Source organism: Etheostoma cragini, chromosome 9 (assembly GCF_013103735.1).
Source record: "Etheostoma cragini isolate CJK2018 chromosome 9, CSU_Ecrag_1.0, whole genome shotgun sequence".
NCBI lineage: Eukaryota > Metazoa > Chordata > Actinopteri > Perciformes > Percidae > Etheostoma > Etheostoma cragini.
Genome location: NC_048415.1, coordinates 25,289,575 through 25,314,639, shown reverse-complemented (window position 1 = coordinate 25,314,639; position 25,065 = coordinate 25,289,575). Strand labels below are relative to the sequence as shown.

Sequence of the window (25,065 nt, the reverse complement as noted above, 5' to 3'; positions counted from 1 at the left end):
AACATCTCCTCACTATCTGCTAGCTGCCGGTCCCCTGAACACACTGTAAAAAACATCTCCTCACTATCTGCTAGCTGCATGTCCTCTGAACACACTGTAAAAAAACTTCTCACTATCTGCTAACTGCATGTCCCCAGAACACACTGTAAAAAACATCTCCTCACTATCTGCTAACTGCATGTCCTCTGAACACACTGTAAAAAAACGCAGTCTCTGTAGACAGCCCAGGGTCTACAAACAACATCAAAAACAAACTGTGCCCATCTGCACCACCAAACAGTGTTCCAGCCAATAACTGACAAGAAGGATTGGGCTTGTGCCTCCACCGTTCAGAAAGTGAATGCCAAACACTGATACTAAAACACCTCTCCATCTCATAGGGAGGAACCCCAATTGCTGCCAAACTGCAGAAGTCTTGTTCTTCTTCCAGACCAGGTCAGACCACTTCTGCTAACAAGTCAACTTTTAAACACCTGGCTTATTCCTTGAAAGCTGTTGTCAGCGTGTGTAGGAGGAGCAGGACAAACTCTTATGACACTTGGGAGCATTTGTCCTGCTTTTGGGTTGACTCTGAGTTTCAGGACTGTAGTTGTTCAGCAACTGTGCCAAAGCCAGTCACAAACCAATCGTTTATCCCATTAGTAACTTATTAAGGATTTTGATATAAATTAAGACTGCTTATTATGAACATTACACTGTGTCTTTGAAGTGAACCTGAATAGAGTTGCTTACAGGTGATTAGATTAGCGATTGGGATATTTTCCTGTCCAAGTGTTGGAAAAAAAAAAAAAAAAAAAACATTAAACAAAAGAGACAGTTGATTTAAAATGTTCTCACTCACTCGTAGTGGGTTCTCGTTCAGGTAAGGAGGCTCTCCTTCAACCATCTCAATGGCCATGATACCCAGTGACCAAATGTCTACTTTAGGCCCGTAGGCCTTCCTGGTCACCACCTCAGGAGCCATCCAGTAAGGCGTGCCTACCATGGTGCTGCGTTTACTCTGCTCTGGAGTGATCTGGGCACAGAAGCCAAAATCAGCTGTCGAAGAGATGGAGAAGAGCAAATACATTGTTACAGTAAAATAACTGACACATCCAGGTTTAACAGGCTGCTCTGGATGACATCAGTAAAGGACTTACTCAGCTTGACAGAGCCATCCATCCCGAGTAACACATTGTCACTTTTGATGTCTCTGTGAATGACCTGGTTCGCATGCAGGAACTCCAATGCTTGTAAACACTGCAGGTATGGCAAAAAGGGAAAAGTTGTTGAAAGTTGAGTTTTTGTTTGGCCTCTAACTTTTACATTCAAGAGGGATTTGATCTCTTCAAGATAGCCCTGGTTATAAAGAGTGCAGCGTACCTCTCGGCAGACAGCGGCTATCTGGGCCTCATCCATACAGGTCTCTGTTACCACATCCGTCAGCGAGCCGCCAGCCAGATACTCCATCACCACATACAGCTCCTCGGCCATCAGGAAACTGACATGCACACATAAACACACGGACGTCACACACTGGTGTCCAACTGGTGTGCTGTTATGACAACTTTTTGGATTTGTTAAAATTATGACTTGATAATTTACTTTCAGTCTTACGCCAGGAACAAACTGCAGGCGTAAGTGTCGCATAGCGTACAGAAGAGCCTGATCGTGCGCCTGGCCTTTCACACCAGACGCCTATTTCTATGCGCCAGTCACAAAGCGATCCTTCTCCTTTCTCTCTCTCGCCTCTCTCTGTCTCTATCTCTCCAATATAAAGACAGGATGAGTGGGGAAAACTGTTAATTTTAGCGTGTGTGTGTGTATGTGTGTCAATCTCTGTCCATCCATCGGTCTCTCTCTCTCTCTCTCTCTCTCTCTCTCTTGCGATGTGTCTGATCGAGTCTCTCGTGAGAAGTCAATACATCCAAAATCCTCAGGGACCTAGTTGTTTTAATTTGAAATGTGCTTTATTTTTTGTAAAGAATCCATCTGCACTGTGGTCTTCCTGTATGGAATTACCTGCCTGGCATGACATGTATCGCGTGACAAATGTAGGAGACTCCAAAACTCTGACTGCAGCAGGCGGGGGCATACGCGCACACTATGTGAACGGACGGATTGGATACCATGGGCGCCAAAATAAAAATATCTGCGTTACGCTGCTATCCGCGACTCTTACGCGTGCGGTGCGTTCCCGGTGTTACCTGTCTAAAAAGTTGACGATATTGGGGTTCTTCAACTCCTTCATCACTAGAATCTCATTGATGATCAGCTCCTTCTTTGGCTGCTTTTGTAAGTTGATCTGTTTGATGGCAACCTGTAAAAAGAGACCAGATATTTAGAATTACTGTTACTGATGGGACCATGTTAGTATCAAGTTTTAATATCCAATTTAATTTACTTCTCATCCTTTCCTTAAAAAGGGAAATGTTTAATTCATATTAACTAAAAACACACCCATGCCAGTTTAGCATACTTAGAAGTTTTGTTGATACAACCTTATTGGTCTGGCATCAAAGGTAGCATATGACATGGACATTGCTGTGTACTGGGTCACTTTGCTAACTTGATTATTCTTTACTTGTGTTGCTATTACAGTACGTAGTACTTACCATTATCTTATAATTATCACTTGCTGCCATAGTGGCAGCTGTTAAGCAAAAGTTACATAGTCTCACTTTAAAAAGGTATTTCTTGTAGAAAAAGTGCTAAATAAACAAACAACTACAAACTATTAACTTATTTACTATCTTAAGTTTATGTATTACTGCTGTGGCCCGGTTATTCGTTTTATAGTCTCCCCATCTCCTCATAATGGCCCACGTCACTCTTTACCTCCTGTCCTGTGGCAACGTCAATGGCTGTGAATACTGTTCCTGAAGCCCTGCGACACAAATGAGATCAGCTATTTACTTCAAAGCAAATTTCAACAAATAGTCCACTCAAATTAGTCTACACATACATACACACACATATATATATATACACTCACACACGTATATACATACACAGACACACACGCCTGAGGAGGCTCTACGCTGGAGGATTTGGCCACACCTTTTTAACTTTACGTGTGTGTGTGTGTGTATTTATATATTTTTTTAAACAGTTGTATTTATGCAGTAATGATTTATCTATCATCGTTGCGGCATGACGCTTTGTTTGGAATATTTCTGACTGAGAAAGTTAGGATTTCGATGGAAGTATCTGGCTTCATAAACCTGACACTGATGAAGCTCAAAAAATGACACAATCTCACAAAGCTCTGTTAACTCCAAAAAGTTTTTTACCCAATGAAGCTATGACTCCGAGAATTCATTTTCCTGCTATCGAGACTGGAATATTAGGATTCAATAATGACAAGTAAAATATTTAATCCCATTATTAAGTGCCCTCTATCCATTTGCTCTACTTTGATAAAGAGTATACCTAATGACAAACGGTTGTTTCCGACTGCAGCTTAACAACAGCCAAAATAAATGTAGAAGGTCCTATTATTATAAAAGCAATACTATATAGTACACATAATTTTAATCCTATCACACGTTCTGATTGCAACTGTTGGAGCCGCACTCACCCCTGACCAATTTTTTCATATCTGGTGTACTTCTTCTTAGGATCTCCGATGCTGACTATCGTTCCTGTAAGACATAATAATCACATTATGTTAAGGAAACAATATAGCAATAAATAATACATTTAAGCAAATAAATGACATGTGGGATTGAAATTGCTGTATGGTTGCGTGACAGATTTGGAAGATGAAGGATTTATTCATTATTTACTCAGTTTGTCCATGATCTCCTCATCCGACATCTTGCCCTTCTTTTTCTGTCTGTCGGCAGCCTTGGAGGCACTTTCTCCGTCTGGACACGTGCTCGGAGCAGGGATGGGGTCAATAACAGAGCGAGTATACACCTGTGCAATAAAACAATAACCAAAGACAGACATTCAATACATACCTTTCAAATTCACATATAGAATATCCCCAGAAAGTGAAACATGATGTAATAATGACTTTTTTAATGTAAAGGTAATAACTGTGCCGTCAAGCCTATGAAACACAGCTGACTTACACTCTTTGTGTGTTGTGGTCTCGGTGCCACAACAGGAGGAGGGGTTTCATCGTCGTCGTCATCGTCAATGTCTTTGATATTTGGAGAAGAGGGTTCGCTGCCTTTTTTGACAGGCTGAGGTAGAGTGAAGGAAACGGTTGTTAGCCTTTGTAAATAAAAGTGCACGTGTGTATTAAAGGAATACGCCACCGTGCTGTGCACTGCTCTACCACTTATCCAACCCCGCCACATATGCAGTGATTTCTAACAAAACAGAGTGTAAATTGTAATTTCCCCATTGGTGATCAATAAACAGTTTCTTTTATTATTATCATAATTTTGTACTTACAGACTGAGGCCCTGGAGTAAATGCGTCTTTTTCTGTGAAAAAAAGAAGATTTTTTATAAGTAATTTTCTACCACATTGTACTGTTTTACCCAGTACCGGTGTGGTCACTCATTGTTTTATTTTAGATAATATTGAGCTAATTCCTCTTTAGGAGAATGGGAAAAAAAGGTTATCTATTTGAAGACAAAAGGGTAAATTATAATTTTAGGCAATAATAAACTTGAACCTACAAACATGGTGGAGTCATAATACCCTGCAGGTAACTAAATACACCTAATGTGTTAATTTAACCTTGAGCCTCACCAGAAGACGAGAAGCTGAGGTACTTCTGACGGCCGTTGCCTGTAGAGTCGTAGAACTTAAGAACGTCGAGCACAGCCTGCGGGTTTTTCTTCTGCTCTGACTTGGTGATGTTTGAGGTCTGGAGTAGTCGAGCCCATTGCTCTGGCATACCCTGTGTACGACAAAAGATGGCGTGGTGTCAAAATAATGCAGATGTAGATGTAGATGTGATGTTAATGTGTGTTTTTGGTCAATAATCAAGTGTCAAAAAGCAACAGTGAAAACTCACAGTGAACTCCCCCGTGACAGCATCAAACCCAACATGTATGGTGTGCTCAAAATCTGAAGGTGGCGAGATCTCTGGTCGCTCTTTGTCTCGATCTTTCTTTCTTCCACCTGACAGTAACCAAAAACTAATTCAAATCCCACATGACCACTATCAGACCACTTGGAAAGGAAAAAATACATTTAACGGTAAACGTATTTTGGCCAAACTCACCTTTTTCAGCCCCAGAGAAGATGGAGATTATCTTGTGGCGAGGTTTTCTCTCCTCAGGCACAGAAGGCAGGGGTTTAGAGCTGTGGTTGGCTGAGAGTGAGTCTTTGCCAGAGCTGGTGCTGAAGATGGTGCTGCTCACCCTGACTGGAGGGGCGGGGGGTTTATCCTCAGGGTCTCCGTTATCACACATCACTACAGGTTGTTGTGAGCCTCACAGGGCTAAGAAGACAGGGGAACACGGCGGGTGGGGATGGCGAACAGAGGGGGAGCGCTCACATCGGCATGAGGCGCAGGTGTGCTCTTGTGCTACAGGAGGATGTGGTGAAAATGACTGCAGTACAGAACAGAAGCACCAAGTGGTACCTGGAAGAAAAACAGACATTCATTAAACCCTACACACGCTACAATAAGGTGACACATACAGCAGAATATTGTGACCAATAAGCAGGCAACCACTTTCTACTATAAAACAATTTAGTTTAGTTAGTAATAGGATCCCAAGGACACTGCTGCTCTTACTCGGGTCCACGTCTAGTATTTGGTAATTGGGGAAAAAAACATCATCTTGGGCCACAATATTGTAAGGCACAGAACAGAGAGACCCCCTACAAAAGAAATGTCATCACTTTATCTCATTATACAGACAAAATGTTTTAATATAAGGAATTGCCACTACTTAAAGTAAAAATAAACAGCTCATAAGGAGGGCGACTGCAGTGACGCATAAAAATGATTGTCTCCAAACAAATCATTTGGCGACAACTAGCAGTGCTGCTGTGAAGAGTGGACAACCACCAGTACTTCTTGACAAATGTGCTGATGTTCACAACTTTGTTGTCAGCTTTGTGGTATTAAAGAGCATAAAAGAGAGATCTTCTGTATGCCCTCGGTATAAGGTGTTGAGTTGATCTGGCCATACATTAGGTTTCACTTTATATTGTTATTTGGCAAGTAAGTTAGGGTACATCTCAAAGGATGTTATTGTAATCCAAAAGTCATATAACTAGTAGTGTAACTAGTTACTTTCAGCAGTGAGAGTAATGTAGTAAAGTAAGGCATTAACTAGTAATGTGTTAACTGGTTTTGAGAAACTACACCAACACTGACTAGCACACTCATAGTGAGGGGGAGCACAGACTGTAAACTGTACGTTACATGTAAAAGTTAACTGAAAGGAGAGACAGTTAGCAAAGCGAAATTAGTGTCCACAGCTCAAGATATTCCCTCTGAACCCCTACTATTAATCTGTATAAGGTTAAACACATTTTTAACGAAGTAGATGCTTTTTTTAGTGTCCAAATGCTACATCTGAAGAAGACTAAAAGAGAAGCCCATTTGTGGAGAAAAAAATAATAATAATGCAAGTTGCTCTTCTACTAGCTAGTGCACTTCATACAGACATGTGAAGCTGACACCTAGTTACTTCTTGTTAAGATAATAAATGTTAACATATCGACGTTGAGCCCATTTTTTCCCCATATAACGGTATTCATGTCAAACATGCCCTTCACATCAGTAACAACAGGGGCGGCTAGCGAGCTAACGTTAGCATTAACTTGTTGGCCAATAATTGTGGTAGCTAAAGCTAACGTTAGCATGACAAGCTACACCAATTCTTGCAATTCTACGAGATTAGCGTTAAGCTTTTAGCTAATGCTATCTAGTCTGACAACCAAAGCTATGGGTTTCCCCCGACATAACAACATGGCTAAAAGGTGGTCTAGTTAACACTACAGAGTCTGCAAACTATACGGTAAAAAAAAAAAAACTGCTTTATTTGCAGGCTAACGGAGCAGCAGAGCTCACCGGAGAGTCCACACCAGCTAAACTTAAGTAACGTTATAACTTGACTCTCGGTCCTCGACGGCTTGGTAAATGGTTTTGAATCCGTTAAAAGTACATCCTCTGTTACATGGGCCCTTGGTGGCACACAACGCGTACAAATAACTTAGTAAAAACGTGGATACAACTATTTACAATGCAACTTTTCGGCCCTTGGATAATTCCGCTACGGCGAAGGGGAAGCGGAACTACCGCCCCAGCCCTGGCCTATTCAATACATGTTTCCAATGAATTGTGTGTATGAAGTTTGTCTCCAGACATTACAGCCCGTGTGCAAATTTACTTAGAGCTCTAATAACACGTTTTGACCATCGGGAATATTAAAAGTGTGAAACACCTTAAAAGAGCAGAAACTGGAAGTTAGAAGTTGAATTAGAGCGAATAGCATTTAAGGTCATGTAGTCCATGCTCATTGAAACTCAATTATTCCTATCAGATGGAGAGAAAATGTATGAAAACCCAGTTTCGTACTGAAATACCTTTGAAAAATACCTGCAAGCTGGACTGGAATTTATTTTAAATTCAATCATGGTCCATGAAGACAGTGTGGTCTTTTTAAGTTCTGAAATAATGATACACACTTTTGTTTAAAAGAAATCAGTACTGTGACAGATGGAATGATCTTTGGGGGAAAAAAGCAGGCTGACAAAATTTTAGGTGTTTTGCCATACCCAAATCGATATGGTAAGGGTATAAGGATATAACCCTTTAACACCCAAGTTCCTTTATTTCCTCCTTAGATCCATTTATGGTTGACCCCCCCCCCCCAATGTTATTCCAACTGACAGTATCATATGTATACATATTTTATCAGCTTGTTCCAGTTTTTGAGTGAAGAGGAAAGTAGAAAGCTATTATAATTAATGTAGCGGAACATGACCACTGTCCTCCTTGTTGATTTAAATGAAATAGAAAAAAAAATCCACATAAATACAGTTTATATATTTTTTTACTTCCTAAAATTCTTTACACAAACCATTTACATCAATGTACATATTGTGCTGAATCTGCACACTCTGCAATGTTCAATAAGTGGAGTGAGCAGATGTTGGCTTTTTATTATTGTAGAGTTTAAAATATTGTTTGCAGTTGGGGAATAGTATGTCATAGGGACATGATTTGTGGCCATAGACAAATGTTTTAAATTCAATAAATAAATAAGTGTCATCTTCACGTAGGCTTGGGCCAGGCTTCTACTTCTGAGCTGAGATTATAATCAGAAATAAGGAGGAAATATTGCACAAAAAGTAGAGGATTAACCAAATTACAAACGTTAATTTACAGTAACAGACATATTACAGGAACCTTGTTAACTGAACTTTCTGGATTACTCTACAGAGTAGAAACCAGGATCCTCCATTTAGAAATCTGGCCCGTTGTAAAATAGTCCTGTTCTCTGTTTGTGTCAGCTCAAAAGATAAGGTGTTCTATGCATTTTTTTAATTTAAAATTATTCATTTACGCCGGACCTTTTCTATCTGTGACTATTGCTGTCTTTGTGGTGTTAGTGTTAATGGCCCTTTGATGGTTTACAACAAAAACCTTCATCACAAAAATACCAGAGTGAGCCTGGTATCGGACCGAACGGTATAATTAGAGGATCATGAGTGGTTTAACACAATATATGTTGACCATCACAGTTTGATGATACGATGTTTCCACATGTGTTTGGACAGTGCCACACAGCAGAGCAATGTGACTAAAAGAGTCCCACCGCACACAGGCGTCACCAAAGACCCGTCACCCACTGGAAACTGGACACCCATCGGGCCTTGCTCCTACAGGAGACAAGCAATTTTTTTTGAGTAATGAAAGAAAAGGAGAAATAGACGATTAGTATCATTAAAAAAGTTGGATGCTTTTTCCACTTAAGGTATTTTGAGGTGATTTATAAAGAACCACCTGCTGATGCTGGAGTTTGACCCACGAACATGTGCTCGAATTGTCAGGGGTACAGGGGGCGTCCACGGCAGTATGAGGCTCTTTGTTGTTAAGATGGGTACCTAGATAGAAGAAAAAATTTCAGATTAGGACAAACAATCACTTCATTTTCTGTCTCCGTCAGCTACAGTTTTCATCCAGTGTTTTTGACAACCAATAACAAAGGCCTTTATTCATTTGTTGGGGCATTTTCAGCCTTTATTTTGAAAGGACAGCTGAAGAAATGAACATGCAGCAAAGGGCCGCAGGTCGGAGTCAAATCCGGGCCCACTGCGTTGAGGAGTAAACCTCTATATATGGGCGCCCGCTCTACCTGAGCTATGTATCCGGGCACCCAAGAAGTACTTTAGTGATCAAGTTGTATTTGATATAGTTTCTGAGAAGAGAGACACACGTGACTACAAAATAAAAATGACCCACATACATTTTTCAGTCCACAGCAGCAGCTCTGGAGGTTCTATGTCGACAGATGTAAACGTCTCCCCAACAAAAGAAGGCCTGTGGTAGCGACCGTGTATGGGAATTGTTACTTTCAGCGATCTGGGAGTCGGTCCATCAGGGCTGGGATACACGTAGGTGACAAATCCCACAGTCTTGTGAGCAGGCACCTCTAGGTCAATGGCTGAATCTAGTAATATCTTACAGAAGACATAAATAATTCAATTACAAAATTACACTTTATTGTTATTGTGCCAAGTACAAAGACAACCAAATGAGCTTGCATCCAACCAGAAGTGCAAAGTGATATTCAAGTATAGACAGGTGGTGCATAGGCAGGACAATAAATATATAAGAGCAGAATAATTATGGCTATGTAAAATGAACAGTGTATGAACAACATGTACAGATATGTGCAATGTAGTAGCAGTGGCTAATGTGCTATGTTCTGACTCAATTACTTAATGAAAGCTGAGTATGACAAGTGTCAATCTTACCTGCCAATCACTTTGATCACTCACAGATGCAAGTTGGTACGGATCAACAAAGACCCCTCTGGGCCATCTATGGACCAGCAGAACTCTGACCCCATTGAGCACATCAGGGCTGAGCTCAAGAGTGGTTACCACCTCCCTAAAAACACATCAGAAAGCCCTTATCCACTGGCAAGGAGCGTTGAAGACTACAGTTTAATGTCAAAACAATACACAGCCAGTACCTGTGAAAACCCTTCTTGATGATCTCCACTGAAACTAGCGAGGATTTAAGCCACTGCTTTAGAAGGCCACAGGGGTTCTCATTCTTCCCATCTACAAAAATATGTAGGTTATGTTAGTCAAGACCATAATCCAGGATATAGCAGACTTTAATTACTGTAATGATACAACTGTAATAATACATGTATGCATTAGTGGTGGATTCACCAGACGCCTCCCGATACGATATCATCACGATAATTATGCTACAATATGATATTATTGCGGTTATAAACATAATGCAAAAGGAAACTTTGTCAACATCTGTTTTATCTAAAAAGAAACATTTCTCCTTTTGTTCATATCACTTCAGTTTTATTGCTGCAAAATGGGATTATCAAGACAAACTGACCAACACAAATATAATAAAAGATCGATAATTGGCGCCTGTGTATCGATACAGTATTACCACTGAAAATATTGCGATACTATGCTGTATCGATTCCCCCCCCCCCCCCCCCCCCCCCCCCCCCCCCCCCCCCCCCCCCCCCCCCCCCCCCAGTATGCATTATTTGTTAGTCTGTTAAAGCATTACGAAAAAAGATAAGGATGCCACAACAGTGGGTTAATGTGGTTAAATTATAAATCGAATTTAGATATGTCAGGTTTTTGGAAAGGAAATTAAGTTTTAGTGACATAACGAATCTGTTTATCCGGTTTTATCCGGTTTGGCTACTCTAGTTCCAACATAATACCTTACCCTGTGCGACCAAATGGCAATGGCATGTCGATAAACAAGCCAAGGCACAAAAAAGTACAAAATACATCAAGTAATGGCGAATTATAACAAGCTTTTTACAGCTTTCTGTAATCTATTTAGCCAACAACGACTGTAATACTCGGTGCACTCTTTTAAATTGTTTACGGAAAAGAATGTTGAAGGACCCGTTTTGTAGTTTTAGGGAAGCCGCGACAGTGCCTGACTAGAAAGACAAAGTGAGCAGGCATTATTGGAAAGTTCTGAGATAATAATTATGTATAAAAAGAGCTGTTCAAACACTCCGATATCAACCATCACCGTCATTCTAAGTTAAACAATAGGACTTTAACGTATTTGCTATAATGTAGGCAGGCTTCGGGCAAGACAGCTAGGTTGGAGACTGACTAATGGTGAGCAGTACCCAGGCAACGTCAACTCATATCATCTGAAGATTGCTCGTCATATACTCATTGAAAATATATGAATTATGGTTTAAACGTGTTAGCTAGCTTTTTCCAGCTGTACGTCAAGTGGAGACCAGTTCAAACTAGACCGCTGTAGACACAAACCGAAGATGAGTTTCAAGGCAAAGCGATGTGGAGTGCAGTTCAGTCCTCCCTCTATAGTTTTAATTTATGAACACAAGGAAACTAAACGTGAGCGTAAAAGAATAATACCTGTGCGGAACTTCTCAAAATATTCTGGTAAGGCACGAAAATATATTTTATAATATAAGAAATTGTGCGACTCATACAAATGTATTTTTACCTAGTACCTAGATATTGTTCTCTTTTTTCTGTTATTGGTCATTACTTCGGTACATTTGTATTTTTTATGATTTCATGAGACTATTTAGACCACCCAGTCAAAAAAAAGCGATAACTGCCTCTTGACTCCAGACCCTATGGTGCAAGGCCCCATTATATAATAAATAACTGCAATTTTTATGTCGTCACGCCCCATTTAAACACCTTGTAAACTAAGCACAAGGGCTTTAAGGAAGGCCGATTTTTCTATCTGATAGGCCATGTCTTGTTGAGGACCCTGTATCAAAACCTTGATAATTTCAGTTTGTATTATGCTGCCTTGATCCAGAGACTGTAGCAAAGTTTCTGAGGCCCTGGGGAAAATAATGAACTTGCCATCTATACTAACATGTATGCACACACTGTACCCAAAATATATGGATAAATACATGATCCAGTGTGAAGGACCAGGGGGTCAATAGGGCCCCTTAGCAGGTTCATCTCACCATGAAAGTTTTCACAGAGCAGTTTGAGTCCATGATGTCTCCTTTCCTGAATTCCAGACTACGGCATGGCTGCAGAGAGGCTGAAGAACCACCCTCGGCACAGGGACTACCTGGAGGATGTGTCCCAGAGCCAGTTGGAGAAGCTTCACATCATCTTGCGCGATCACCTGCAAGGCTTCAGCTTAGAGTACAGTCTGGCTTCGTTCTGCCTGGACCCCGACGAAGACCTCAACAAACTGGACGACGATGAGCTGGCTCGCAAGAAGGGCCAAATGGACGAACTGTTCGAAAAGAACCGGAAGCGGAAAGACGATCCGGACTTTGTTTATGATCTGGAAATGGATTTCACCAAGACCGCCCAAGAAAACTGCAGCTGGGACGACGAGTCTGATGATGGATTTTGAAATTCTGTTCTTCCAATACATTCTCCTACATTTCAGACTGATAATTACCCAACACACTGAGGTTCTGTTAGATAACAGGGAAATCTGACAGATGTTTTGTCCGCCCCATTTCCATCAATAAGGAGACTAAATTCTAGAAATATTGACACTTTTTTCACACAACACGTTTTGGTTAAGAATGGCAATTAATGAGATACTGCATATATAACAGTGAATATTTATTTTGTTATAAAATACTGAATTTTATAAAATACAAAGACTTTGGCTCGTATATTTGTGGCATACACCTAAGTGAGGGATATTCACAGTTGAACAGAAGATGCTAAAATCCTATTAAATAAAATGTGAGTACAACAATAATACAACATATATATATATATCGTTGGAAAAAAAGTGTGTCCACAAAATATTGTTTCATATCATACAAAACACACGTGTGTGTGTGTGTGTGTGTGTGTGTGTGTATATATATATATATATATATATATATATATATATATATATATATATATAAAAAAAATATAAAATTTCCATATGGTTTGAAGTCGTGCACTAGAGCCAAGCTTTAAATGAGATATATCATAAAATCAAGCCTGCCGTATCAAACCTCTTCAGGGGAAATTTTCGTGCTAAAATGCCTCATTCAGATAACATGAGACACTGACTGACCATTAGTACCAAAATACATTCAAAAATGTCGCAGGTTCTTTGAAAAATCGATAAAAATAATGATTTTTCATGCTTGTTTGGTTTAAGATGATCAAACCTTAATTGCTTACACTGGTATCAATTACAGTCATGTGTGCGTTGTTAATGTATTCCCTAAGGAGGAAGGCAACGGAAACTCTGACACAGAATTCCTTTTACCACCAATATTTGGTAAGGACTTCAGGTGTTTAAAATTGTAAATTCTCAGCAGGCTGTTAATTTGTTTAAAAAAATAGTTCTTTATAAAATTGATACTTCAAGTATGTTAAAGCCACGATCCAAGAGTATGTTAGTTATGACAATATATACACACAACATAGGTCTTGAGTAGGACTTTCTGATTTGTAATAATTTGTGCAATTTTTAACTCGACTGCCCAGACTAATTTACCCAGAGTGCACTGATAATTTACAAGTGAATTGTGTAGCTATACTTGAATACAGATTAGGTCTTTGAAAAGAGGAAGCTGTATGACCCATAATGTCTACGGAGGGTAATAGGAAATGAATATATATCTACATTACATTATTGTATTACACCAAAAATACATACATTATTAGTGAAGCATTTCTTAAATAAGAAATCTCATTTCTTCTTCTTGTCTTGGGTGCACCTCGGACAAAACCTGAGAGATTTGAGAGTGGAGGGTAAAATGTTAAGGCACAGAGGAGAATCATTAATAATCAGCATTAATTACGACTAGGGTTGGGCATTGTTTGGGTTTTTCCGATGCTAAAGCAATACTTCTTAAGAAAGTTCCAAAAAAGGAAGGGTAGCCTATTAAACAACAGTCAGCGACATTAAAGAATAACTTGTTTATTGCTAAGGCCATGTGGTCAACATTTAATGATTTAATAATAGTAATAACTATAACATATTTCACTAGTAAATTGCTGCTGAACAACAAAAAAACACCACCATATGGGAAAACGGTATTTTCCAATAACTTTAAATGCCTAGCGAGGCTGCCAGTTTCAAGTGAACGCACCGTCTATGTTGTTTTTCTAACGGCAGCGGCACTGTGTTTAACGTCCCACTGTTGGATCCTCTACAGTGAAGTACAGTCACACTTTGTACTGTTTAGCCGCCAAGATTTTAACCGTGTTTAATCCAGCTGCTAACTAACGGTAGGCTAACGTTAGCTGATGTTGATTGTATTGTCAACAAGAGCCACATGCACCGATGCTTCTGTTGCCCCTTATGTTCTTTTTGGAGCACCAGAGAGGAGGGCAGTCATATCAGTGGCCCAAAAGTCTGTGTTGCTATTCAGGCTGGTAGATACGGGTCGTTAAAGCACCGGTGCCGTGATAACACCGGGTCTCGGTACCCAACCCTAATAATGACAATGTTTTTCTTTAGGTTAACACCTTTTAAACTGATTCAAAGTTCTTACCATTTTCCTTTGGGTTTTGAGGCGAGATCAACACAAGCAAAGTGAAACCACTCAATCGGACACTGAGGGATGAAAAAATACAACAGTATTGGTAATGTCTCGCTGAAACAGGCTGTCAAACTGGCTGCGATAGTAAAGAAACTTGCCAAATTTGATTTTAGGGAGAAAGAAGCACTGTAAAAACCTACATCTGGGTTATCGCATCCAATCATCTCTCCATATGACACCTGGTGGCATAGGCAGTAGGTAGGCTCATTGGGATCGACTGGCATGTCCAAAACGTCTGATGGTTGCATTGGCAGGAGAGCATCACTCAGGTCTGGGCTAGAAGTGCATAACATAGAACATGGTTAGAAATAAGCATGATTAAAAAGTGGGCGTATTAATTTGTCATCGGTAGTATGTATTTAGAAGTTTTAAATAATATACGACTTTCAGATCTGCTAAAAATTGGGTAATGCAGATTTCTGGAGGCAGCAACCTATTAAACCCTTGTCCTGACTGCGCCACCAGTCCAAACATACCTGTTTTTTATCTTTTTCTTTTTGGGAGAATCTTCATCAGAACATTTCCTTGCTCTTCCTCTGGATACACGCTTCTCTCTCAGCCCCCGGGATTCCCCCTCTGTGGAAAAGGGTTACATTTATAGTTGTGCATCAATCGGTTTTTGCTTGTGAGGAAAGCCTCTCAGTTACCCAACTTACTTTTTGGCCCTCTTCCATCTGTACTTTCGTAGCCACTCACTTCCAGTTTCTCCTTCAGCTCATTCTCAAACCGGGCCAGATCTGCATCCAGTCTGCGGATGTGTTTGTCCACCTGCAGTAAACCGGTCTCAGGTCATTAGCACCAGACCACGTTTGTGGTTTCATTTGTAAATTAGTAATACACTATTTGAAAACCATTTTGTACAAGACAGTGTGACTTAACACTTATTTTGAACCTGCTGACATGATAAAATCTTTGTATAGAATAGTAAATCTAAATAACATGACAGGAAACGCATAGAATTAACAAGCCACCAAATACCCACGGGTCTGTTTTGGACTGACCATTTCGTATGTCTGCATGGCAAGCTGGACTTTGTCATCGCTGAACTCTTTGCACTTGCTGTAGGCATGTTGTATCTTCTGCAGGTGTTCCACTCGCTGTTCTGAGGCCAGGTTCTTCACCTTAGCAATGTACTCTTCAGCCAGTTTGTCAATCTCTCCTTTCTTTTCTGCAAAATATGATAACTACAGTGCTAAAAAACAAAACAATATTGATTGGCACAATACCTGCAGGGCTCCACCTTAAGGGGGGTAAAAATGACCAGGGTCGTTGAAAAACATTTTGGGATGGAAAAATCGATCTTCCAACACACAAAAATCTTAAAAGTGTAAGTCAAGAAGATGCCAATCAAGCTCAGTCTGTGCCCACCCACATGTATGACCATGTGTATTCGAAGGAGCCTTTAAATCCATATAGCATTTGGATGATGATAATAATTTCATGAGAGTAAATGATTACCTTCAGTCCTACTGTCCAGGTCCCGCATCAAAGTAAAGTTTCTCTGCAGCTCGCATGGTAGGTTTTCAATACCTAGAGAGGAAATCGACACAAGGATAAGGGAGAACAAAAGAGACATTCTAATGCTATTTATCCATTTAATCATGTAGCGTCATTCTAGGTAAAATCCAACTGTTTTCAATGAGTGTTCAACTATAGCTCGGCCTATACTGGATTTTTAAAATGTTAAACCTGCAATAATCATTCCTTCAATAAGAACAATATATCAAATGACTCACAATGTAGTATGGTGCTTTCAAAACTCTGAACTTCTCACAAACACAACTATATAACTTAAAAAAACATTAAAATGAAGCTGATATTAGACAACACAAGGCTATGAGGGGAGACTATAAGACTAATTACAAACTTAAATTATTTACTATTAAATACACAATAGTATGCAGAAGGTATATCCATTCAAACAAAACGTGCATTTCTATTTTGTTAACTTATTTCCCTTGCATTCACTATCATTTACAACGAGAATTTTATTTAGGATAACTGAACCAGTGAATTCAACATTAATTTATGGCTTTAAGAGGTCTTTACAAAGAAAATAACGTCGAATATACCGTTCGGTAGTTAAATACACCCCAGTAGCTATTATATAACAGTATTTAGCCTAATGTTTTCGACAAAAAGAGACATGGGTGAGCCGACTCTGGCCCAGAGAAGAAATATACTGTCCGCCCTCTTATGTGACGCACTTCAAAACACCCCGCCCCGGGACTGTACGGGAAACGCGGTTATCAACCATCAACAGGTTGCAAATGCATGGTCCCGGCCATACTGTAGCAAAACACACATTTTTACCAAAATGGGCATTATCTAAACAATGTTATAAGACCGAGTATGAAAACACTTCTTAACAACCTCAAAACACCATTGCTAATTTCGAGGTCACCCAACACGTTAGCTTCTTTGACAGAACCCGAAATGGACAGCAACCGCGAACTACAAACAATGTTAAATATCTGCCATTATCCACCAAATGGTTTCATTACCGCCTGAATGAGTCCAACGGCATACATGTAGTTTGCCTAACTTTATGCCACCGGTTTTATCGCGATGCTAATCAGTTAGCTAGCTGTGGCGAGCTAGTGACCTAACTGCTAACTGTTAGTTGCTAACGCGCTGTGCTGCTATCTCCCCAAAGCAAAAAATATTTGACACAGTAAAACTAGCTAAACCTCTACAGACATACAATGTTTAACATGTTAATACCAGTACAGTGTGTCACCGGATACTCACTATCGAGGTAATGTTCCAAGTATATTGCCGTCGCCATTTCAGGTTAACGTTATTCTCGTTAGCTCTCAAACTGTTAGCCGGAGAGTTGTTGTGCTTGTTTTATAACCCTGGGTCCCCCGTCGGTCAGAGGCAGTAGCTTGGAGATAACCTTACTTCAGATTGCAGTCTGGCTCGTAATGAAACGACACACGCTAGTCACGCAGAATTTGTTTCCCTCCAGCACACACACTCGGGAGCTGCAGGATAAAACTGCTCTGCCTGTGTGAGTTTGTGACTCGCATGCGCAGCGGATAGCGGCATATTGAACGGTTGTGTGCAAGTCTCCTGCCGCATAAATCAAATAAAACTTGTCCTCAGATCAACCATGGACCTCAGAATTAACATGTCGTATGCACTCGATCTCGACTGCTACAAGGGCTGACAGTTAATAGCACGTTGTTCACTTGATTAACGTAAATTTAAATCTACCATCTCAGTGTGTACTTTACTCGGCTGAGAAATATCTCTTATACCCACGAAATGATAATCCAAAAGACAATAAACTATAAATGCAATCACTGGTCAATGAATTGATTAAATGTCTAGCAGAGGGAATATAACGAACGAGCGCGCCCTCGATGCGATCGCTACCACTTCAAAACAGCTGATAGGTTACGTCATTCAAAACAAACGCCCCCCTCTCCAAAGAGACTGGAAGATGCTACGCGGGCGGGGCTAGGAGCAACGGTGTCCACTCGGTTTATTGGTCAGGCTTTTGGACTCCAACGAGGGCATCGTCTTTTTTTTGTAAAGCTCACGTCCGTGTTTGCACTATCCTCCTAACGAAATACTTAATATTTTTCATAAAACATACAAATAATCAAGTAAGTAACAACATTACCCTCTGCCTTTACCAATACATGAACTGGTATCCTCGTTTGAAAGGACCAGTGTGGGTGTTAAGCTAACTATGAACACTGGGGAAAAGCTAGCTACAGACAACGTTACGCTAGCTAACTTCTATCAGACAAGAAAATTAGACAAATATATTAGTTGCTTTAAGTGATGACGGGGTTATTGTGCTTCACGTGATATGACCAGTATTGAACATTAACATTATCTTTCTAGTCTAACTTGTATTAATAAGAAATGAGGATGCCCTATTCACAACTGGCCTATTGTTGCTTGAAGCAATATGTCAACATTTCGTTAGCTAAAAGTTCCACGAGAACCAAAATATCTGAACGACTAACTGACTTCTTCCACAAAAATGGACAGTCCTGGAACTCATAGCTAAGTATCTCACGTTAGCTTCTGCTAATGTCTATATGGTGTCAAACGTTTCTGTTCATGCATGAGCTAATGTTAAGTTGCTAAATCAAAACCATAGGTCAAAACTCGCCATTGGCTTTATAGCGAGCCAAGAAGACCAGTGTGCGTACTTATTTCTAGATATTCTGTTAAATTCAAACTTATGCTAATAGTGCTGACAGTCACGAGGTTTAGTCACGCCCAGTCACCAGCCCTTACCTTGTGTCATTATAGTGACAAATATACTGACTGATGTGTGTATCTTTTATTATTTTAGGAATTGCCTGCCCGTAAGATGGCTATGGTAAAGAGTGGTTGGCTCCATCGACAAAGTGAGTAGCCAAACAGTCTTGAACAGTTAACACATGGATTTAAAGTTATACTTATTTAATGCTGTTAGAAGATGTTGTGACATTTGGTTTGATATCCTGTATTAATGAATTGAGTTTGGATTGAACTTGACTGTGTTAGGTTTTCTTTAAAGGTACCATACTGCGTCGGTGGAAGAGAAACTGGTTTGATTTGTGGGCTGATGGACGGCTTGTGTTCTATAATAATCAGCAACGGCGTGAGGTGGAGGATGACATCCACATGAGGGTCGACTGCATTAACATCCGCAACTCGGTTGCATGTCAAGGTACTGGTCATCTGTTGCATCAGGATAATCATAACTCCATATCAGCAACGTTTGATTTCCAGGATTGCCGCTAGAGGTCTCGCCAGATGTCGTTTACCTTCTGCTTTCTTTGTGTTGGCATTTTAAACTCAGGTGGATTTCTGAGGACTATGGTTACCTGGTCCTCAGATCTCTGCGGGGTAAATCCAGAGAGCTAGCTAGACTATCTGTCCAATAGGAGTTTTCTGTTAACGACTAAAACTACATTTTAACGTACACATGTTCCACCAAAACAAGTTCCTCCCCAAGGCTATTTTGCAGCAGCACCGCGGTTCCGTCCGGCGCTTAGAACCGCCCAAGGCTATTGTGATTGGTTTGAAGAAATGCCAATAAACCAGAGCACGTTTTCTTCCCATCCCTGATTGTTGCGTGGACTAGCCAGACCCTCCTAAGCAGCGCTGTGGAGGAAGGTCAGGCATTGCGAGACTAGGATCTCATAGGCTCACACTCAAGAGTGTTAAACCATCTTTTGTTTATATTTTGAAACATGTCTCATGTATTTATCCTGCTGTTTTGCTTCCCATACCCAGAGCTGAACCCCCCGGAGGGGAAGACGCGTGATGCCTTCTTTCAGATAGTGTGCAGAGATGGCCGGGTCATCAGCCTGTGTGCAGACAGCGCAGATGATGCTCTGTAAGACAACACAAACATGCCGAGTCATTATTTTGGCTGCTTTCTTTTTGTTTCTGTGTTGGTGGAGTTGTTCTGGGTTCATATTTCCAGTAGAGCGCGACCAATAAAGGATTTTTAAGACCGATACAAATACTTGATTAATTACAAATCCAATATTCCAATATATGTTTAAAAAATAATCCAGGAACACGTAACAAAAAGTAAACAGATTTCCCTAACGTTAGTTATTAATGAGTTCTCACTAAAATAATAGAAACATTTTGTTTTCTTGTCACAACAGAACAGAGGAACATATTTTAGTATATTAAAGTTCTGATAAATAAAATGTATAAAAATACAAACCTAAATATGTGAAACCTAAAGTCCACAACACAATAACACAAAAAAATAATCCGCGTGTTGCCAACATGGACGTTGTAGCGCGTCCTCTGGTGGACAAACACTCATAACAGTCTTTGCGTTGTTTTTATTTTTTTAACATTTATCAGAATCATTGATTTGTCATTATAAATTATTCTGATTAAATATTTAAAAAAAAACTATATATAAATATATATACTGTATATATAGTTTTTATCTGCCATTATAAATACCGGTAGATCGGGAAATGCCTTATATCGGCTCGCAGATATATCGGTCGGGCTCTAATTTCCAGATTAGACATTATTTTACATCTAAGATGACATGTTTCCTCTTTGTGTTGCAGGGCGTGGACCATGGCGCTTCAGGATGCCAGAATTAATGCGGTGAGTTGTTTCTGCTTCATCTTAAACGACTTAAATTTGGACTTGTACCAAAATAAGAATGGAAAGTTGTTGTAAAACCTGCCTGTCTATTGTAATGTCTTAAGTAAACAAGATGTGACTTAAAAGTAGAAAAATATAATTTCCATGATCTAAGATGAAACCAGCTGTGGGGTAAAACTCTCACATTGTTTGCTTTTCATTATTCACCTCTATGATGGTGCAGTAGAATACATAGTCTTTGATTCTTTTCTGATTTCAAACGTCGTATAGCTCCGTGTTGTTGGGTGTTCATTCTCAGCTTTCAAGTAAGGTGGCCTCATTTGTGTTTCTGATTTTATTTAAGGTGGTCCCTACACCTCAGATCGGCTTTGCACAGGAAGTGATAGCATCCGCTCCTCCCCCCTACTCGGAATATGCTCCACCACCTCAGGTAAAAGGCACAAACAGTGTAAAAGTGTAGTTTAAAAAAAGAAGAAGAAGCTATTGGCAATGTAGCTGTGCATTTTAGGCTCTTCTTTACCTCAATACATTTGTCAAACATTGTTTTATTATGTACAATATGATTATACTGCCTTCATACTTTGAGCTGCTGTATATGTTCTACTACACAATTTGGCTTGGTCAGACAAGAGCCTTTTTTGAGGGAAAAACTAATGAAAACAACACAAGTAAGTTGATATCTGCTACCATCCACTGGTGTAGTAATGGAAGGGTTGAAATGCTTCACTAATCTCCGTTTGTGTAACAACACTGAATCAAATGACTCTCGAGGGCTCGTACTGGCATCCCAAAAAGGATCAACTGTGTCTTTTATAGGCTCTCTCCTTTCAGCAGGGTTACGCCCTGGGACCGTATGGAGAATATGTCGCACCTCCACCACATGCTACACAGATCGTTTACTCTGCTGATGGGCAGCCCTACGCCTATCCTTATCAGTACCAAGGTAAATAACTGCACATTTCTCAGCGGATGTGCAGAAGTAAACAAGGTTTAAATTCCATAACTGCAAACTAAAATGAGACACCATGTTGCTGTTGTTTTTCCCAGGTGGGTACACCACTCCTGGAGTGAACCATGTTGTTATTCATGAACGCCAGCGTGAAGACAGAGGAGATGTGGCTTTGGGCATGCTCGCTGGAGCAGCAACTGGTTTGGCACTTGGCTCTCTTTTCTCTGTCTTCTAACGTCTTCATTAATGTACATTTAGTAGCACATAACTATATAGACAGTAAATACTGTTAGCACTTTCTCATATGTCCTGTGTGGCAGTTTCCCACCCCTTTGTGTTTTGAAAGCAATGTTCTTAACCAAATAGTACATCAATTACTCACTTTTCAAGAGTTATTTAAATGCCAGGAAATACACTAGCTACTCCTTTTGGGTACTGTACAGATTTTGTCAGGTTCAGGTCCTTACTGTTTTTTAAGTTAGTTTCTGTTTCATGGAGCACATTTGTCCTTTTAATATTCGCGGAATTATCGAAATAGCCATGAATTGGTGTCTGTTTTTTTACAGGTTTTATGTTCACTTCTGTGTACTGTACCTTTTACTTTGTCTCACATGTATTTCTTGTCTGTTGTGGGAAAGAGGAGTGCACGCACACACACACACACACACGCGCACACACACACACACACACACACACACACACACACACACACACACACACACACACACACACACACACACACACACACACACACACACACACACACACGGGTTGTGATGGAGGTCTGTTTTCATCACCCCAAACAAGTTGTATGTGTGAGGAAACACTAGCATTTACCCAAAGTGCTTTGGCGTGAAAAGGGACATCACTCCTCCAAATCTTTGCCTTTTTCCATTGGCAACTGATGAATCATACGTTTCATTTCATTTGAAATGTGTGGTTTGGTATTTTAGTTTTAATTTCAGTAGCCTTGGTACGGTCCGCACAAATGCAAGTCAGGCCAATCAGCCTCTAGAGATTTAGTTCCATTTCAATTGGCCTAAGCTTTTATTTTCACTCCAAATGACTTGAATATTGTCAGATTGTCCATTATTCATGTTTATGATTATATTTATTTATATTGAACAGCAAATTCAGCTTCATAGAAAACCTTTTTGGCTTGCTCTTCAAAGATATTGCATATCATTATTAATGGCATTTGGATGTTTAGGATGTTTCTAAATCATGTCAGTAAATGATCAGCTTTGTGTACGCAGCGCTATATTAATGTCATTTTTCAGCAGGTCTAAAAGATGTAGAACGGTTAACTAAGAGATGTATTTTAACACATATAGATATATATACAGATATAAAATCAGAAATAAAGTTAATGACTCCTGTTTTGTTTTGTTTATTTAACCCTTGCGTTTTGGGTCAAATTTGACCAGTTTTCAGAACTTCTACATGAGAAATGTTTTTTTATAACTACATAATTTAGATAACCCAAAAATAACACGGATGGATGATTCAATACAAAAGATAGGATCTTCATTTTTTTACATTGAATTTTAGAAAATAAAATTGGAACAGTATCCTGACTGAACGTTGACATAAACCAATCTGCTATTACCCCTCCTTTAATACAGTATTAGTCTAAATAATTCATTATTTTAGCTTCTTCACTCAAAGATTAGATATAATTTCCTGTAAATAAGGTTTATTGACCATGCATTCCAAAAATAAGTGTAAAACTTGTAATGATAATAGTTATGAGTTGGTGTTAGTGGTGTTTATACATGTCAGGAAAAAAAGAAGCGTTAAATAGGGGAAAAATGCAGTATAGAAAAAGGGGGAAAAAAAATCAGTGTGGATTTTTCAGCTTTGACCCGGGTGGAACGTCAAGTTCCCGGTCGAATGGAAGACAAATCACGAGTTAATTGTTAATGGAGGGAAAACGTTACCGTTCATGTCACTTCCTGTGGAAAACTCGGGCTGGATATTTCTACAGGAGTTTCCCAGTTGGTGACGCGCTGTGGACATGTTATTAATAATATACAGTCTATGGTTGTTGACAACTGACATTTGATGTAGGCAACATTGGTTCACTGAAAATATTTCAATGACAAGAAACTGTTTATAGTGGACAAACGCCTCTGCCGAGAAACATACAAAGACATCAAATTATTCAGAAATAGGCCTATGTATAAAAAAACTGTGTCTTTCATGTTTTCTCACACATCCTGGGCCTGCAAACAAGCGGGTCCAGGGTGTGGACAGATCATTTCCATATATCGTGCAATAGGTCCACGTATTGATTATTGCTACAGGCCTACTTCTGAGAGCAATATCTGGCTTTTAAAGATGCAGTAGGTAAGACTTATAAAACCAAAAATCCACCGCTCCTTGTTCAGATGCACCAATCAGGGTGTCTGCTCATGCACACGCCACTGCTCATGCACACGCGTTCATTCTCCCTTGTGGGGGGGGGGTTTAGGAGACCGTTTTGGCTTTTGCAGAAAGGGGGGAGGATCTTCGCAGTGCAAAGAAGACCCAGTGGGGTCGAGAAGTTGCCTTTTGTTTTAAATTATGGGAGCATAAAGCAATTATTGTTGTAAATGCACATCTTAAATAATAGGTAGTTGCTGAGTGCACATAGAAAATGGTGTCCCAATTGGCGCATTCTTGTGTGTACTGCTCATGTGCAAAGACATGAGAGGACTAACTGGCCACTTTCCTGGATCAGCTCCAACTACAGAGAGAGGGTAGCAGTTGGGGCCGTGAGAAAGAGCTGATGCAGAAGGAGATAGGTGAGTTGAAAGTTCAGCTTGCTGAACATGTCCCCTCCCCACCCAGGGAAGCAGAGCATATGAAGTCCCAGCTGGTCAAAACCAGCAACAGGCTGCGAAAAGCCCTAAAAGACCTGGACCTGCAGTACCTCATTACTGAAGACCTGAAGGTCGAATTAAAGCAGATGAAGGGAGAGAAGGAGGCCCTGAAAAATATTGTGGAGACTCAGGAGAACGAGCTTCAAAAAGAGAGACAGATATTTACGGTAAGTAAGACCACCAACGTGACATTGGAGAGCTATCTGGAGATGGTGAGGACTCAGGCTCAGGAGCTGAAGGATAAAGTGAGCAAGATGGAGGAAGCTCTCCGAGAAAAGGAGGATGAGGCAAAGGAGGTACTGGAAAGATCCCAGGCTTCCCAAGGAGCCCAGCTGGAGATGCAGGACCAGAACAACAAGAACTTCATGGCTGCTCTTGAGAAAAAGTTTGAACAGCAGCTGGAGAGTCATCTCAACAAGTGGAAGGAGCACAAGTCATCCCTCCTTCAGGCCACAGAAAGCCTAAAGTTGACTCAGCAGGAAAAGGAGCAGGAGTGGGAGAGAACGGA

The 25,065-nt window shown here is 40.1% G+C and overlaps 5 protein-coding genes and 1 long non-coding RNA gene across 10 annotated transcripts in view; 3 read left to right on the top strand and 3 right to left on the bottom strand.

Annotated features, from left to right (window-relative positions):
* pak2b (p21 protein (Cdc42/Rac)-activated kinase 2b) overlaps nucleotides 1-7,241 on the bottom strand; it is an 8,999-nt gene extending 1,758 nt beyond the window's left edge. Inside the window, exons 1-13 of the mRNA XM_034880933.1 lie at nucleotides 6,974-7,241; nucleotides 5,168-5,530; nucleotides 4,958-5,064; nucleotides 4,690-4,840; nucleotides 4,387-4,418; nucleotides 4,059-4,172; nucleotides 3,768-3,900; nucleotides 3,560-3,623; nucleotides 2,818-2,866; nucleotides 2,187-2,299; nucleotides 1,363-1,480; nucleotides 1,140-1,239; nucleotides 842-1,038 (exon numbers count right to left, since the gene is read on the bottom strand). Coding sequence (XP_034736824.1) covers nucleotides 842-1,038; nucleotides 1,140-1,239; nucleotides 1,363-1,480; nucleotides 2,187-2,299; nucleotides 2,818-2,866; nucleotides 3,560-3,623; nucleotides 3,768-3,900; nucleotides 4,059-4,172; nucleotides 4,387-4,418; nucleotides 4,690-4,840; nucleotides 4,958-5,064; nucleotides 5,168-5,357 — 1,368 coding nt within the window. The 5' untranslated portion in view covers nucleotides 5,358-5,530; nucleotides 6,974-7,241. The remainder of the gene's footprint in view (nucleotides 1-841; nucleotides 1,039-1,139; nucleotides 1,240-1,362; nucleotides 1,481-2,186; nucleotides 2,300-2,817; nucleotides 2,867-3,559; nucleotides 3,624-3,767; nucleotides 3,901-4,058; nucleotides 4,173-4,386; nucleotides 4,419-4,689; nucleotides 4,841-4,957; nucleotides 5,065-5,167; nucleotides 5,531-6,973) is intronic.
* LOC117950194 lies at nucleotides 2,937-22,133 on the top strand. The gene is made up of 2 exons (XR_004657833.1): nucleotides 2,937-2,978; nucleotides 21,970-22,133. It is a non-coding gene; the product is annotated as an uncharacterized LOC117950194 (long non-coding RNA).
* On the bottom strand, nucleotides 7,954-11,016 carry pigx (phosphatidylinositol glycan anchor biosynthesis, class X). The gene is made up of 6 exons (XM_034880960.1): nucleotides 10,844-11,016; nucleotides 10,107-10,197; nucleotides 9,886-10,021; nucleotides 9,375-9,588; nucleotides 8,912-9,012; nucleotides 7,954-8,787 (listed from the first exon to the last, which is right to left on the bottom strand). Exons 1-6 carry the CDS (start codon nucleotides 10,908-10,910, stop codon nucleotides 8,644-8,646), a joined length of 753 nt encoding a protein of 250 aa, XP_034736851.1. The 5' UTR covers nucleotides 10,911-11,016; the 3' UTR covers nucleotides 7,954-8,643.
* Nucleotides 11,186-12,650, top strand: cep19 (centrosomal protein 19). The gene is made up of 2 exons (XM_034880973.1): nucleotides 11,186-11,547; nucleotides 12,153-12,650. Exons 1-2 carry the CDS (start codon nucleotides 11,418-11,420, stop codon nucleotides 12,497-12,499), a joined length of 477 nt encoding a protein of 158 aa, XP_034736864.1. The 5' UTR covers nucleotides 11,186-11,417; the 3' UTR covers nucleotides 12,500-12,650.
* On the bottom strand, nucleotides 13,250-17,956 carry ing5a (inhibitor of growth family, member 5a). 2 transcript variants are annotated; one of them, XM_034880962.1, is made up of 8 exons: nucleotides 17,770-17,956; nucleotides 16,107-16,178; nucleotides 15,650-15,816; nucleotides 15,305-15,416; nucleotides 15,125-15,224; nucleotides 14,789-14,924; nucleotides 14,601-14,662; nucleotides 13,250-13,832 (listed from the first exon to the last, which is right to left on the bottom strand). In XM_034880962.1, the coding sequence occupies exons 2-8, from the start codon at nucleotides 16,132-16,134 to the stop codon at nucleotides 13,793-13,795; spliced, it is 645 nt and encodes a 214-aa protein (XP_034736853.1). In that variant the 5' UTR covers nucleotides 16,135-16,178; nucleotides 17,770-17,956; the 3' UTR covers nucleotides 13,250-13,792. The 2 variants fall into 2 exon arrangements, with proteins under 2 accessions (XP_034736853.1, XP_034736852.1); XM_034880961.1 differs by lacking the exon at nucleotides 17,770-17,956 and adding an exon at nucleotides 17,400-17,754.
* plekhb2 (pleckstrin homology domain containing, family B (evectins) member 2) lies at nucleotides 18,044-22,133 on the top strand. 4 transcript variants are annotated; one of them, XM_034880966.1, is made up of 8 exons: nucleotides 18,044-18,262; nucleotides 18,967-19,021; nucleotides 19,174-19,326; nucleotides 19,896-19,998; nucleotides 20,705-20,744; nucleotides 21,088-21,174; nucleotides 21,579-21,687; nucleotides 21,792-22,133. In XM_034880966.1, the coding sequence occupies exons 2-8, from the start codon at nucleotides 18,985-18,987 to the stop codon at nucleotides 21,926-21,928; spliced, it is 666 nt and encodes a 221-aa protein (XP_034736857.1). In that variant the 5' UTR covers nucleotides 18,044-18,262; nucleotides 18,967-18,984; the 3' UTR covers nucleotides 21,929-22,133. The 4 variants fall into 4 exon arrangements, with proteins under 4 accessions (XP_034736857.1, XP_034736856.1, XP_034736855.1 ...); XM_034880965.1 differs by having other exon boundaries at nucleotides 21,576-21,687; XM_034880964.1 differs by having other exon boundaries at nucleotides 21,561-21,687.
* Nucleotides 22,134-25,065: the final 2,932 nt, after the last annotated feature.

Excerpts from the sequence above, each read along its gene's own strand:
- pigx (XM_034880960.1), bottom strand. The coding sequence starts at position 10,910 with ATGTATTTTGTACTTTTTTGTGCCTTGGCTTGTTTATCGACATGCCAT. Across the intron at positions 9,013-9,374 it reads GCTGCTGTGGACTGAAAAAT|GTACCCATCTTAACAACAAA; the intron begins GTATGTGGGTCA and ends TCTTCTATCTAG. Across the intron at positions 8,788-8,911 it reads TCAAACTCCAGCATCAGCAG|GAGCAAGGCCCGATGGGTGT; the intron begins GTGGTTCTTTAT and ends TGTCTCCTGTAG.
- cep19 (XM_034880973.1), top strand. The coding sequence starts at position 11,418 with ATGAGTTTCAAGGCAAAGCGATGTGGAGTGCAGTTCAGTCCTCCCTCT. Across the intron at positions 11,548-12,152 it reads GAACTTCTCAAAATATTCTG|ACTACGGCATGGCTGCAGAG; the intron begins GTAAGGCACGAA and ends CCTGAATTCCAG.
- ing5a (XM_034880961.1), bottom strand. The coding sequence starts at position 17,436 with ATGGCGACGGCAATATACTTGGAACATTACCTCGATA. Across the intron at positions 15,225-15,304 it reads AGATGGAAGAGGGCCAAAAA|AGGGGGAATCCCGGGGGCTG; the intron begins GTAAGTTGGGTA and ends CCTTTTCCACAG. Across the intron at positions 13,833-14,600 it reads TCAAAACCCAAAGGAAAATG|GTTTTGTCCGAGGTGCACCC; the intron begins GTAAGAACTTTG and ends CAAATCTCTCAG.
- plekhb2 (XM_034880964.1), top strand. The coding sequence starts at position 18,985 with ATGGCTATGGTAAAGAGTGGTTGGCTCCATCGACAAA. Across the intron at positions 19,999-20,704 it reads GACAGCGCAGATGATGCTCT|GGCGTGGACCATGGCGCTTC; the intron begins GTAAGACAACAC and ends TTTGTGTTGCAG. Across the intron at positions 20,745-21,087 it reads AGGATGCCAGAATTAATGCG|GTGGTCCCTACACCTCAGAT; the intron begins GTGAGTTGTTTC and ends ATTTTATTTAAG.